General features: G+C 38.9%; 1 protein-coding gene across 8 annotated transcripts in view; it reads right to left on the bottom strand.

Annotated features, from left to right (window-relative positions):
- Positions 1-15,524, bottom strand: part of LOC118894686 (LIM domain containing preferred translocation partner in lipoma) — a 697,996-nt gene that overhangs the window by 394,609 nt on the left and 287,863 nt on the right. For all 8 annotated transcript variants that reach the window (XM_036851114.1, XM_036851111.1, XM_036851112.1 and 5 more), the window contains one exon: positions 426-538. In XM_036851114.1, coding sequence (XP_036707009.1) covers positions 426-538 — 113 coding nt within the window. The remainder of the gene's footprint in view (positions 1-425; positions 539-15,524) is intronic.

Below are 15,524 nucleotides of genomic sequence, written 5' to 3'. Positions count from 1 at the left end.
TGCTTTTGCTAGAAAGATGTTGCTGACCAATTAGTACCCACAGTGACCAGCCAGAACCTTAAAATATCAGCCTTACTCATTTAGAATGCAACGTCTGTGGAAAGAGAAAAAAGGCAATAAAAAAGCCTGGTTGTGTGTCACCAAGATAACAAGAAAATGTGGACTTCTCAAATGGAATTCCTAAAGAATGACTTTCAGTTTCAAAATAAAATTAGCAGGTAAAAGGATTTCCAGGGCTTCAGAGGGCAAGCCAGCAGAACTCTGGGAAGCTTGAGCTGGGCAGTTGGCATTAAAATGCCTTAGTGCTTTGTGAGGTGTAAAGCTCTCTGTAGGCTCTGGATAAATGTTTATCCATCACAGAAACAATCTCAGAATTCATGATTCCTAGCATGGCTTATAAACATGACTTCAACCCCAGATCTTACCTGTGCCCTGAAAGCACTGTCATCAAGGGGAGGTGGAGGAGGGAAGTTCCCAGAGCCCGATGGAGAAGCACTGGAATCATCTAGAGGTGGAGGCGGGGGTGGAAGAAAATCACCTGTGGAAAGGAAACACACACATGAAATTAACACGGATGCAATACTATAGCACTCTTACAAACACAGACAGTCCCCAACTTATGATGGTTCCACCTGTAATTTCTCGACTTTACCACGGTGCAAAAGCAACAGGCATTCAACAAAAAACGTACTTTGAATTTTGATCTATTCCTGGGCCAATCATATGGGGTGCAATACTGTTGTGATGCTGGGCTTCGGCAGGTAGCCTCAGCTCCCAGTCAGCCAGGAGATCGCCAGGGTGAACAACCCATACACTTACAACCATTCTGTGCCCTCACAACCATTCTGTTTTTCACTTTCAGTACAGTGTCCAATACATGACATAATATACTCAACTTTTTATTATAAAATAGGCTTTGTGTTACATGATTTTGCCCAACTGTAGGCTAAATGTACGTGTTCTGGGCATGTTTAAGGTAGGCAAGGCTAAGCTATGATGTTTGGTAGATTAGGTGTATTAAATACATTTTCCACTTAATATTTTCAACTTACAGTGGGTTTTTCCACGATGCAACCCCATCATAAGTCAAGGAAGATTTGCATTAGCTGGCATTTTACTGCTTTGTAATTGGCTTTGACACATAATTTTTTGTCCTGCACAGCAATTATTCCCTAAGTTCTCCTCGTTTAATTAGCATCCTTAACTTTCAGAATAATAAGGATCAGACGGGATACTTAGAAGTGACATAAAGCTGGTGTAGAAGCACGTCAAGTACATTTAGCCAGAACAGGGAAGGTGCTTGGAGTGGTGGATTACTGAGGTGTATGAGACTTGTTGCTTGTTCTCAATAAATTTTCAGTCAAGCAGAGAAGGAAAAAAATGTGTAAACAGGTAAGGTAACACAAGGTGCAATTTATTAAGCTCTACAAACTCTTTTGGAAGTTAAGATAAAGGAAAGCTTACATTCATTTGGAGTAACAAGGAAGCTTTACTGGAGTATTTAAATTGCCCCTGAACATTATGATGTAGATAGTAAGTTCACGCTAGACAGAAATAAAGGAAAATAGAGGCATAATGGTAAAAAAAAAAAAAAAAAAAAAAATCAGGGTCTAGAGAATAAAAAGCAAGTTACAATACAGCATAAACACAGGAATGTAAAATAACACTAGTAGGTTATAAAAATTAAAGCAGTATGAAAATAAGCTTTTAAGTGTGTCCCACATCTAGCATAGAGTTTGAATTTTATTGTGCATGCGGTGAGGATCCATTAAGGATTTCTGAGAAGGAAACACTTCTAAGAATATGATTTACTAAAGACTAAGCTAAAAGTGTGTGCAGGACAAGATTAGGAGAAACTGGAATAAGAAACATCCAATTTGGAAAGCTATACACTATCCAGGCTTTAGGATACTAGGAAATCTAACATCGCTTCTTCGGTTCTTGGTATGGAATCTTTTTAAATATTCTTTGCAAGAAATTCTATTAAGAAAAGGAAATCTTCATTTTCTAAAACAAATTTCTCTATGTGCCCTTTTCCTTTTAGCAATAATGTTTTAGACGTGTTGGGGTACTGTCCTCCTCTATGGATAAATAGTTTTTCCTTGCATTTCAGCTGTTCAACACTTAGTGGTAGAGTATAGTCTCTACCACTCAGTGAGTCACTGTTGGATAGTACCAAAACATCACAACTTAGGTCTTCAGAAAAGAAAGAGTCTAAATCTCACAGTGGAAGGATGGTGACTTGGACTGATTGTTCTGATACACCTTTGAGATTGTTCAGTTGAGCTCCATTTGCCTTATAAGTAACAGTCTTACACAGAGAACAGACTTGTGGTTGCCAAGAGGGAGGGGGAGGTGGGGTAGGGATGGATTGGGAGTTTATGATTAGCAGATGCAAACTATTATATATAGAATGGATAAACAACAAGGTCCTACTGTATAACACAGGGAACTATATTCAATATCCTGTGATAAACCATAGTGGAAAAGAATATGAAAAAGAATGCACGTATATGTATGACTGAATTACTGTGCTATACAGCAGAAATTAACACATTGTAAATCAACTATACTTCAATAAAATAAATTTTAAAAAAGTAACAGTGTTAGAATTGGAAGAGTAGCTAACAGCTGTCAAGTCTAGCTCCCAGCCATATTCAGGCTACCAAGAAGTCAAACACACTATCTTTAGAGTACTCTGTTTTTTGGACTCTCACCATGCACCAGGCACTGTGCTAAGATTTTCCTAGGCTACCTCTTACTCCCACAACAACTCTCTATGCTGATGGTTCTGAAACTTTAGAGCTCACTAGGATCGCTGGAAGGTCTCGTTAAAACACAGATTGCTGGGTCCCACCCCCAGAAGCTCTGATTCAGTAGGTCTGGGTCAGGGTCTGATAATATGCATTCCTAATAAATCCCCAGGTGATGCTGGTGCTCCTGGTGACCACACTTTGAGAACCATTGCATTAAGCAAAGTGTCATAGTATTCCTACTTTGGACCCCATAGAGTTGGAAAGGTTCAATGGCATGTCATATAGAAATATCTCTACTTCTCTCATCCTTCTGGGTGTACACATCTGAAGATATATGTTGTCTATATCCTTATTAAAATTATAAGTCTCATAAATCATTATTAACTCCATCTAAGAGTTCTAAACATTGGCTAGATACTAGAATCACCAAGGAATCTTACCTAAAAATGCCAATGCGCAAAATCTATCTCATACCAATGCATTCAGAATCTCAGGGATGGGGAGAAGGGATCAAATGTCCGTATTCCTTTAAAACCCAGATAATGCTAATGTGCAGCCAGGACTGAGAAACTCACTGTCCTTCAAAAAAAAAAATGAAATACCTGTCAAGTAAAAAGGATCATCACCAAGATCTTTTCTACCTTTAAAAGTCAAAATGTATGAGACGAAAGCTCACAATAAAGTTTTAGGTGATAAGCAAAGATGTCTAGGTTGATGGAGACTTGATGATCAAATTCTACTTCACAGCTTAATTTTCAGGTTCAAATGTTCTATCTGGACCTATGTCATTTTCATATTCAATTTAAAAGAGAATTTCTCAGCACCTTCTTATACTTTACCAGATTCTTTATGTCATAGGAATTGTCAGAGCATTAAACAGTATCAGAACTGACCAAAATCTTGGAGATACATTATGAAGGTAGAAACAGAGGCCCACAAAAGACACATGAACTGCCCAAATTCTCAGAGCAAACTTGTCTTAGAATAAAAAGTACACCTGCCTGTCTCTGAGGTCCCTTCCAACTATATCCTTCTTGACCCTATACTTCTGTCATAGAAATTAAATAAAGTGAGGTGCAGGTTGATGAGAGTCCTGGGAGGGTGAAAAGGAACCGAGAAAGAAAACAGAATGTATTTTTTTAAAAGAAATATCTTGAAAACAACATAAATCTAGACCATGTGTTCTAGGCAAGATTAGGCAGATTATTAAAGTCATAGTGATAACCTCATAATATGTATCTGCTTATTTTAATCAGTTACTAAGTTAGACCAAAGTTTTCCATTTTTCAAGCTCAATCATCATAGGCTTCTTGCTACATTGTTCAGAGTGGAGCTCACATTTTAAAAGGATGTGGAGAACTGGGTAAATGTCTAGAAAACAGACACACACACATGATAAAGGGATAGAAAATGGGTCCTTTGAAGGGAAGCATGACTAGTTAAGACAGTTGGAACGAAAAACTCTTCGTAAAGAGTTTTAAATCAGACTAAGAACTATTATGAGAATTCTGACTTCAGGCTCACCATTTTAACAGGCAGGTCAACAGAGGGAAATGCCTCTAAGTAACAGTGAGTTCAGCTTAAGAGAGAAGGCACAATTTCCATGTTTAAGGAAGATGGCAAAAAGGAAAGAACAAAATGTGTGTATATTAATGTTGCGGGGGAAGATCCTTTCCTTTACAGTAGATTTCTTCAAACGATGAAAGAGCACTCGTCTGAGATGCTTGCGGGGCAACCCTCCTAGAGGAAAAAGCACCTGGACGGAATCAGCTGTAGTATCTTACAACCAGCAATGCTAAGCTGTAGACCTTCACATTAGTGCATGCCCTGCCCTCTGGGCTTGCTGGGGAAATCCAAGTGAACTCCCTCCCAGACCCTGTGCATTACAGGGGCACTGAATAAATCAAACAGGCAAGTCAAAAATGGACACACACCAGGCAACTGGGGAATGCAGTGATACATAAAAGCTAAGAAAGAAATATTTGGTTTTATTAGCAGTGGAGTAGTCACAGACACACGTCTACAAACCTGGTTTCCTCCTCACCCTTTTCCTCACCATACAAAGCCTACCCAACACGCAAAATACATTTATTCCTCAATTACCAGCTAAAATGATTTACTCCAAAGTTACACTGCTAGTGAAATACAGAGCTGGAAATAGATGCTCACAATGCCTTGGAGAGAAGCAAGGAAAGATCTTGCTTAATTTGCTCTATACCATCCCATCTCATTCAGCTAATATTCAAAAGGTTTCTGCTTTGTGCCAGATGTAGCACCATGAGGCAGTTCAGGTGAGTTCGGCAAATAAAGTATTATATCCCTGATTCCCAAACACTACTTTATTCCAGTTGACATCAGAAAATAGCCTGTTAATGCATACCATTAACTTGAAGAGAGTGAGGAAAAACTCCCAGAAACCCAGCTATTTATATTTTCTCAAGCTACCCTTTCTAGTCTAGGGGTATATAAAAGGCAGTGGCACTGAGAAGCAGATGTGGCTACTTGATTGTAACTGAGTTATCACCCACTGTAGCTACCCCAGTAACATGGCTCAGGCATATATAAAAGGCATCTACCTGAAAACAGTTTGCTTAGCCCTTCATGATATGACGTCCCCCGTGAGAGGGAGAAAATAACAAGAATTTACCAACAAGAAGATGGTTACTGGTTATATATGATTGTAGTGCAAAAGTACAAGGGAGTAATTAAACTCAGATCATCAATAAAGTCTGGATTCATTTACTATGGTTAAAAAAAAAGCAAGCATCATTCTCCTTCTTCTTGATCCAAATATCCATGTAAACCTACATACACACACACATACGGATTTAGATAACAGCCCCTTTTGTGCCTCATACAGGTTCTATCCCAGCATCTATAATACTTGATTGCATTTATGTGTTCATGGCCATTCTCTCCTAGTAAGAACTGAAACTCCTAACAAACAGAGCCCACTCATAATTTATCTTTATATCCCCACCACTTGGCATAAGGTTTGGGCCATGTCATCCCTCAGTAAACGTAGGTTGAAAAACTAAATGAATAAAAAGCCATTTAATCACTCAATTGCTTTTTTTTTTTAAATGACCTGGTGTCTTAGGTGCTTTTCAAACATCAATGTTCAAATCACCAAAAGGATCTAGCTAAAATGCAGGCTCTGATTCGCCAGGTCTGGGGTGAGGCCTGAGATTCTGCATTTCTCACATGCTCCCAGGTGATGCTGATGTAGATCTGTAGACCGCACATGAAGGGCTCTGGCAGTTGGCAGATGTTGGCTCTCTAACTTCCTTAAATGGAGAAATTCTGGTTGTTTAAGGAAAATCTAAACTTTAAGGAAATTATAAATAAAATTACTTTGGAGCTCCTCAAATTAAGAATTTAAATTATGAGTACACAAGAGATCGGGTTGGAACACACACACACACACACACATACACACACACAGACACACGAAATAAAAATAATTATGGTGACCAGATCATAAGCTTCAAGTAAAGACAGTTATTCTTTTCCATTAATAGTAACTAATAGAGAAAGGAAATATGTTCCAAAGAAAATAGTACAAAATTTCAAGCCCAAAAACTTAAAACACAAAGCCTAGCTCAACCCTTTACTTTGGAAAAGGCACTGCTACCATCTCAGGTTCAGTTTTCCTCACCTATTAAATGAGTATAACAATAGCCACTTCACGGTGTCACTCTGCAGATCAACCCAGTTAAAACTGAGACTCTGGACTTTTTTTTGACTACAACCTAGAAGTAAAGAAATAACCTTTTATATGATGATGCAAAATTCCTATCTGGACATGTGTAAGTACATGTATATCTGAAACAAGGGTTTCATGAAACCATACTTATTGCATGTAATCCACACTGACATTTTTCTCTGTTATTTATTTACTTTAAAGGTGTTGTGTGTGACCCACTAAAGTGACTGTGACCCATAAATGGGTCTCAATCCACAGTTTGAACACTGCTAAGCTAAACTGTATGTAAGTGACTTGTACAATGTGTACATGATAGATGACATTTTTTTCTTTTCACTTATGCACAAAAGAGCAGCTGAGTCGAAATTTGCCTACTCAGTAGAGAAGACCAAATCTGAGAAGATGAAGCTCTCTGAGCAAGGGTGAGAAAAGAGAACAAGTGAGAAGATACAATAAATAGAACAGGAGTGAAAAATCCCTGTAAGGTGGTTGAGTTATATCACAGCTGTAGCATTCTCCTCATAAATGAGAGGCAATTTATTATGAAACTAAGCAACTGAAGACTTTGTTTACAATTTTACCCTCAAATCCATCTTCAGTTTGCATTAAAACACATGTGCCACCAAGAAAACTCCATCAGAAAGCACACTGGGTAAAATCTTTTAAAAATGAAGTATCAAGATTTATGACATTAAGTAAATGTTATTTGTGTGATAACATATATACATATATGCCTGTATTATCAGGGAGTACCTTTGAAGTAGATTCCCAAGAAATTGTTAAAGGCAAGTTGCCTCTAAGAAGATCAATTTTGCAACTGGGGAACAAGAGTGGAAGAGAAACTCACTTTTCGTTATACAAATTTCTAACCGGTCACTGTTCTACCCACTTATTTTAAAATAACACATACACACAATTCAAAAGAGAATTTTCAGTACCTAGAAATGTGTCATAAGTTTTCAAAAACCACCAGGAAATATTGGGATATGGCAAAGATCAAGGAACCATTGAGGATAAGTCCCATTTAATGCATCACCTCCCAGCCTTCTCAATCTATTTACTACCCATTGGTTGTAACTAAAAATATGAAAGGAGTTGCACTGATTTACTCAATGTGTGGCTCCTATTAGAGATAGGATAAAAAGCCTGCTTATTCCCAGAGCCAAAGCCTAGGCACCATCTCAGAGTGACCACAGACCTCCTTCCTGGATTAAGCACTCACGGAGCTACTAATAAGGCAGCTCCTGAATTTCCATTTTTTTCCTGTTCCTTCAGTGTGCAGCCCCTTTGAGAACTCACTGGCAGGACTGATAATTATCAGGGCAAGGTTGGGCATCCCTGGTTCCCTGTCCTCACTGTCATCAAAATAGCAACAATACTGCCCCCCTTAAATGACACGTCTTCATCTGTAAATGGGAAGATATGTGACCTCAACCAAGTAGCTTCAGTTCTCTAGTTCTCACACTAGACATTTTTGGAGTTCATGCTTTTGTTATATATAATGATATATTAGAAGAGAAACCTTTCTACTTTTCTTCCATTTTTATTTTCTGCTGCTTAACTAAAAAACAAACAAATTTTTGATTCTGATAGTACTTAATTTTCTAAGTCATGTTATTTAAAGGAAAGGTCAAAATTAAAGAGTGATGAAACACAATAATGGTATAAGACGATATAAGAAATTCAGCACTCGTATGCTACTTATATATAAATAGGAGTGTTAAAGATAAAACTTTCTCAAGAAAATTTGGCAACAGGTATCAAAAGCCTTAAAAATGTTTATACACTTTGATGCAGCAATACCACTTTTAATAAATTATCCTACTAAAGCAGTGACTAAAGACTATACAGGGAAGCAGGTTAAAGAATCTTAATCACAGTGAAATACAATGGACATGATCAGACTATTCATCAATAAAATTTGGGTAAAAAAAAATCAATTGAAGTCAGTCACACACTGGAAAATTGTGTTGCCATCAAAATGATGATGTTGATCTAGATCTGACATCTATTTAGTCATTGATTGGGTGCCTTCTATGTGCCAGGGATTATTTTAGACACCAGAAGGAAACATCGAACAAACAAATAAATAAAACAAACACAAAGAGCGGCACTCGTGTAATTTATACTCTATCAGGAGAAGAAGAACACTTAAAAAATAAATTACATAAAACATACTTGATATCAAATCTTGATAAGTACTATACGGACATATAGGGCAAGGAAGGGGGAAAGGACTGCTAGGGTGATGGTGGAACGTTGCAGTTTTAAAGAGAAAGGTTGGAAAATGTCTCATGGAGGTGATATTTGAACAAAGACTTAAATCTAGTGAAGGTGTGAGTCATGGGGTATCTGGTACAAGTACATGAAAAGCTGTTTCTGATGTATTACCTTGTGAGGAAAAAAATGGGCTACTGAATATTGTTTATAATATGGCACTATTTCTGTATAAACATTTTGTATACGTTAACAATGTTGTTTATAGCTCATGGGATGGTTGTCTACAGTTCATGCCTTCTCCTTTTGGTTTAATTGTTATACAATAAATGTGAATTATAGGCATGCATTTTTAAAAAATCAAAAGGAAGATACTTTGAAATGAATTGCAGAATCTACTTAAGCCAGTGTTTAATTTTAATGCATCACTATATTTACCCAAGCCAAAATGTAATGTCTCCGTCATCCTTCTAAATAACTTAGCTTGAAATGCTCTTACAGATTCTCAAATTAAAAGCAGGAAGAATGATTATCCTAAAGTAGATGAAGTCTCCCTGATTTTCAGATGGACAGTTTCACTCTACAGCTAGCTAATACGGAATCCCTGGGTCGTCACTGAGTTCAATAGTCCTCATGTTTGACCACAAATAAATAGTCTGTGTGAAGGTGAAATACCTTAGGGCATCATATCTAAGTATGCTGTATTTCTCTATCACATAGGGGTCTCCATTTGTTGAAAAACAGATTCACTTTCTTAGTCAAGAAACACTGAATGATTTTCAAATAATATGAAATTAGGAGGACAGTCTGGTTCTCCAAATGGAGTAAAACCAAATAGCATTTTTGAATCCACCAAGTGTCAATTGTCTTACAAAAAGACAGTAATTTCTACCGAAACAACAAACCACACCATATAATTTGGCTTCCAAAGATGGGCATTCAAAATAAACAGGGCAATGATTTAAGCCTAAGCATCAATCTTCTACCAACTATTGAGATACCTTTAGCCCCACACCAAAAAGTGAAATTCTCTCAGTTTAAAAATTAAAAATTCATGCCGTGGACACAGAATGAGGCATCAGTCTAGAGAAACAAAAAAATCTTAACTTACCACTGAAAAAAGAAGCTGGCAAACAAATATCAATGTGCTGAGGGACTATTCCAAAAATACTCTTTTTTCTTGGAGATGGGACGTCACCCTGTGGTGGCCACTGAGGCCAGAAGCTTACCTTCCTTCCAAAGATGGTGATGGAGCTGGAGGGATGATAGTTTCAGAATAAAAACACTTTAAATAGCTCATTTAAACTTATTTCACCACTGCTATATCTGGATAGAGTGACCCATCGTCACTTCCAGTGACAACATATTGCTCCTTCCTGATTTAGCTCTATTGGAGCACATATTCTGCTCTCTGTTAGTTTAATTGCATATCTACTGGTTTCTCCTACTAGACTATAAGCACCTTGAGAGCAGGCTCTCTGTTTTAGAGGGCACATAGAGCACACAGGAGATGCTTGATGAATAGTAATAATATTACTATTATAAATCTATATTATATTAAACTGAATTGAACTCTGAAAAAATGAACATATGTATTTCTACCATGGACCATTTTGCCCCTTTTCAATTACTGACATAAGGTCAATACACTAGAGTACCGGGGGCGGGGGTGTCATAGGTTCTGCATGGTGCTCATAGCTGGACAGTTAATAACACTGGTCTTAAAGAAGCCACCTAGTTTTGCTGTTGTTGTTGTCATTGCTATTGTTGTTGCTGTCATTGTTTTTACACATTAACTTACTCGGAGCATGTCTTCAGGATACAGGCCCTGAGTCCTCATCCCTAAGTCACCACCTGGCTATGGGGACACCCTCATCTCAAGAAACACTGCAACCATGTGTACTGTACTTGATCTTTCTTCTGCAATAAAAGGTCTGTAGATAGGTCTTAACAGTATCTTATCCCACAACGTATCTAGAAACTCCTTCAAATCCTCCAGGAATGTTGGAGGGTCAGGTTTCTGTCCATAAAGGAGACTTGGGAATGGAAGAGGAACAGGGAAATGAAGGAAGTGGAAGGAGAGATGTTATGTGAATAGAAACACAAAATGGTAGTGCTTGAGGTGTTGAAACAGCTCTGACTTTTAAACGAAGGTACGCATCAGCATCTCAGGAAGCACTTTCTTTTACTGCATACAGCGAGGCCCCACTCTACAATTCTTAGATCAGAACCTTTGGGGTTGGGACCCAGACACAAGTATCTTGACATGCTCCCCACATGATTCTGACATGTAGCCCTGGTTAAGAGTCACTGACCTTCATAAAAGACAAACTAAGACTGAGAAGCTATCCTAGCTTAAAGAAGACTAAGAAGACAAGGCAACTAAATGCAACTTGTGATTCTGGATAGGGTCCTAGACCAGAAAAAGAATCTTAATAGAATAATTGATTAACTCTGAATAAAGTCTATATATTAGCAAGAAGTATTGTGGTCAGTGTGTTAATTGCCTAATTTAGGTAACTGTCCTATGATTATGTAAGATATCAACATTTGGGGAAACTGGATATAAAGGCTAAGTGAGAATCCTTTATATTATTTTTCAACGTTTGTGTGAAGTCTGAGATCATTTCAAAGTGAAAAGTAAAATTTTATTTTTTAAACTTTAAGAAAAAAAGTCATTGATTGGGTGCCTTCTATGTGCCAGGGCTTTTATTTTACACATGGAGAAATTTCAACCAGTGTGGTAAAGAGAAACACATATAGTGTAGAACCATACCAAGAAACCCACTGTGACCCTGCATCCCCTAACTTCTGGCTGAGGACATATTTACCACGATAGATGGCAAATTTAGTGTGAGAAACTGAGGCTGCTTAAGAATACGGAGGAAACCTGCTCGGCCCCTACAACTTCAGAAGACGATGAAGAAGAGAAGAGGTTCTTACTATTTAGGAGACTTGGATTAGATGATCAGAAACACGTGAAATATCTTCAATAACACCCAGGCTAAATGCAGCATGGATAGGCTGGGAATCCTAGCGTGACGATCAGCAGCAATGAAATCCCACCACGCTTCCTTGGCCCGACTGTGTGAGCCCATTTCCCTGCCTCAGGAGACTCCCTGAGGATAAGAAGGGCTGTCTGAGACCAGGGGCTTTGTGTGATTTCTCCGGTCTTCATCTTTTATGCACAAATGACTTTAAATCCTTCTCACTGAGAAATTCTTGTTACTATTTATATAAAATGATGCCAACGTTACTCACTCTCCTTCAACCCTGCCATTTCATCGAGACTGAGGCTTAGCAAATGCATAAATGCTTTAAAAATAATCAAACAGAGACACTCATTTCATCTCAAGGTGGTTGTTTTTTGGCATGTTTTTTTTTTCCCCAAAAGAATACTGGAGCTGACAGGTACTTGCTCTAAAAATTTACTTCACCACCTGCTAGCTGAAATATTGCTTTCATGGGTTTATATTGTATTAAAAGGTCACTGGCTGTTTAAGTCTTAAACAGTTTTAATCATTCTAAAAGTCTCTTACCAGTAAGAAAAGGAAGCTCAGAACAAACAGCAGCAGGGACTCTAATTAAAAGGGCCAATTCATTTAATTTTATTTGGGGTTAATTATTCAGGATTCATTCTTTGATGTGTAAGGAATAGCAATTAGTAATTTTAGTGATTTGAGAATCACTGGAGGTGTAATCAGTTAAAATGAGTGAGTGTTTACAACACAAGATGGTGAATTAGTCTCTCTCAGCTGGAGAACAGGAACATTAGGCTCCAAGAGATCAAGGCTAAGGATTAGAGACGCTGGTAATAACAGTCACTTCAAAATAAAACACATGTCAACAGCATCTAGCGTTCTCTTTCCTCTGAGCTAAGGCAATGCACAGAAGCTTCATGAAATTACCTTTCACCAGATCTCCATCTTTGCTGCTCTTGCCAACCACGTCCCTTCATTTGGCTCTTGCCACCATGGTAACCGTAAATGCATTACATTAAAAAAAAAAAAAATTCTACACCATTTATAAGCAACATAAGACCCAGAATAACCATGACACTCATTTATTCCACGTCGGCATCTGTAACTGATGGCTGGGCATCCCCATCTGAACCTCTAGCTCAGTGTTCAAAACTGAATTCAGATCCCCTAACCCACAGACCTGCTCAGCTCCTCTTGTGCCCTTTATTTTTCTATTTATTTCAGTACAATTCTTCCAATCACAAAGGTTGGGAGAAAACCCCATTTCTCTTTTTTGTCTCATTCGTTCACACTGAATATAGCAAGCCATATTAAATTATTCCAAATATTCCAAATCCATTTACTGCTCTCCAACTCGACTGCCACCAAAATACTTAATGACGAGTTACTTCATATCTAGACTTATGAAACAGCCTAAATAGTTTTCATTCTTCCCAGCCTAGTCCTTTCCAACTAATCTTATACACTGTTGCCAGCTTGAAAACTTCCATTGGCCCCCAAATAACCAAAACAATCTTGGGGGGGAAAAAAAAAAGGGACAAAGTTGGAGAATTCTCCCTTCCTGGTTTCAAAACTCACCACAAAGTTACAGCAATCAAAACAGTATGGTGCTGGCATGAGGAAAGACATAATGACCAGAGAAATAGAATAGAGAGCCTAGAAATGAACCCTCACATACATGGCCAATTGAGTCAATGGCAACTGTGCTGGAGTTTTAGAGAAGGATGGCTTGGGAATACTAGAGGCTTGGTAAGACCCCTGGTCCAGGTTTCCCAAAATCTGACAGGACCTCATCTGGCACAGGCAGAATCCTTAAACAGGATGGGCCTCTTAGGAGAAAATGGAGAGCAATGTGACAAGTTCACTCCAGTGTATACCCTCCTGGAGTGCTCTGGTGAGTATGCATTCTTTGCGATCACTGCTGCCAGCACCAGCGCTGCAAGTTCAGCACTTCAGAACACTGACTTTTGCTCAGCCACATACCCAGTCATATATCCGACTACGTTCCTTGACTCTAATAATTTGCTCATGCCTTTGTCTGCATCAAGACCTCCCTCTCCACCATTTTTCATTTTGAAACCCAAGCTCTTCCTGGAGCCCAGGTCACCTGCCAACGCGACACAGCCTTTCTTGGCTGCCTCCCGACAAAAGCACCTTCCCAACTCTCACCCTCCAGAGCCCTTGGAGAGCATGTTCATGATGCATCTTGTTGAGAATACAGGACCCATGTACCTGCACCGTGTGTTCCTTGAGGGCACACATCACGTACGATTCATCACTCTAGCCCAAAAGTACCTCTTCCCATGCCTCAGAGAGTTGATATGGACAAGAGTTAAGAAAATATTTGCTGAGTGCGTATATGCACAAATTCTTGACAACTACAAGTTGAATCCCAGCCAAATTAAGTTATCCTTTAAAGGATGAATCTGAGTGGTTATCAGTCTCAAAATAAGTGTATGTATGTGTGAGGGAGAGAGAGTGAGAGTGGTGCAGGGGAGGGGAGGAGAGAGAGAGAGACAGAGGGGCATAGGAGTGTAACTGAAACAATAGCAGAATGAAGTCATAGCAGCCAAATAAACAAATACTGTGCTCTCCCCGGAATGTTCAGAAATCTTGGAAAGGAACCATATAAAGAGCCCTGAGGTGGCACTAACTTGGCACATCAAGTGCTTCTGTGACTGCTTAACCCAACATTTCCTTGGGTCTGGGAGTATTACTAGGTCACTTTTATTATGGACAAACTGTTCTTGAACAATTTGTAAGACATAAACAAGCTATTGTGATGAATCAATCAAAGAGGTCAGTTTTGTCCTGAAAACCTGCCAAAATAGCCAAGGCAAAACCACCACCACCACCACAACCAGGCAGTCAAACAAACAAGAACATCCCCAAACCCCAGTGCCTTTCGCTGAGGTCTGAATGGGCTCTTCTTGGCCCACGTTGACCTATAAACCCACACCCTCACACCTGCAATGGGCAAGTCCTGCATCACGAGAAAACGTCAAAAGGCCTTCAAAACCTATTAGATGCTGCAAAATCTATTAGATTCATAAACTTACGTTTTTTTGAATTAGAATAGAGAATTCAAACAGTAATCTCCTGAAAAGTCAGATTTTGTCTCTAGGGAGGTACTCCAAGAAAAACCTCATTCTTTGTATTTCATTCACTCTGCTTTCTTCACTTCCTCAGATTAGGAAGTCATGTGATAGGAGACGGTCCCCAGTGCAAAGTTTGGTGACGTGTTCTGGGCAGAAGTTCAGGCACTTTGTTATTTTAACAGACCTGGTCTGGCTGCCCAAAGACATAATTTAGCTAAATGCGGACCTCGTTCCCTCCTCCTGCTTCATTTGGCCAGCTGTCTCAGAAGGTCTTTCATTCTGGAGGGCAATGGATTTATTGCTCCCTTTTACTTCTCCAACAGTAGTTCCACTTCTTTTGAGTTTCAAGTTCAATGAGCTCAGCCTTGGCATTCAAGGTTCTCCTTATGTCTCGTCCTTAAGAGTGTTTGTCCCAGGTCCATTTGCCAAGGACTTGGTGGCAGTTCCCTTCCTGACACTCAAGCTGGCAATACCATGCTTCTTCTTATAAACAGACCCATCCCGTTACCTGAGTTACCTCTTCAAGTCCTACTGGCACTTGCATGGCTTAACTGGCACTAATGGTACAACTTTATAAACTCACAAAATCATCAGGTTAGAAAGGAATTAGAATGGAATAAGGAGGTTCTGCTAATCTATGAGTCAGCAAACAATGGCCAAATCCAGACTGTCTCCTGTTTTGTAAATAAAGTTTTATTGGAACACAGCTACAGTCATGAACTCATTTTTCGTCTATGGCTGCTTTTGTGTTCTGTTGGCAGAACTG

Source organism: Balaenoptera musculus, chromosome 4, assembly GCF_009873245.2.
Source record: "Balaenoptera musculus isolate JJ_BM4_2016_0621 chromosome 4, mBalMus1.pri.v3, whole genome shotgun sequence".
NCBI classification, from domain to species: Eukaryota; Metazoa; Chordata; class Mammalia; order Artiodactyla; family Balaenopteridae; genus Balaenoptera; species Balaenoptera musculus.
Note: the sequence above shows the minus strand (reverse complement) of the source record. Positions and strands in the feature narration are given on the sequence as shown.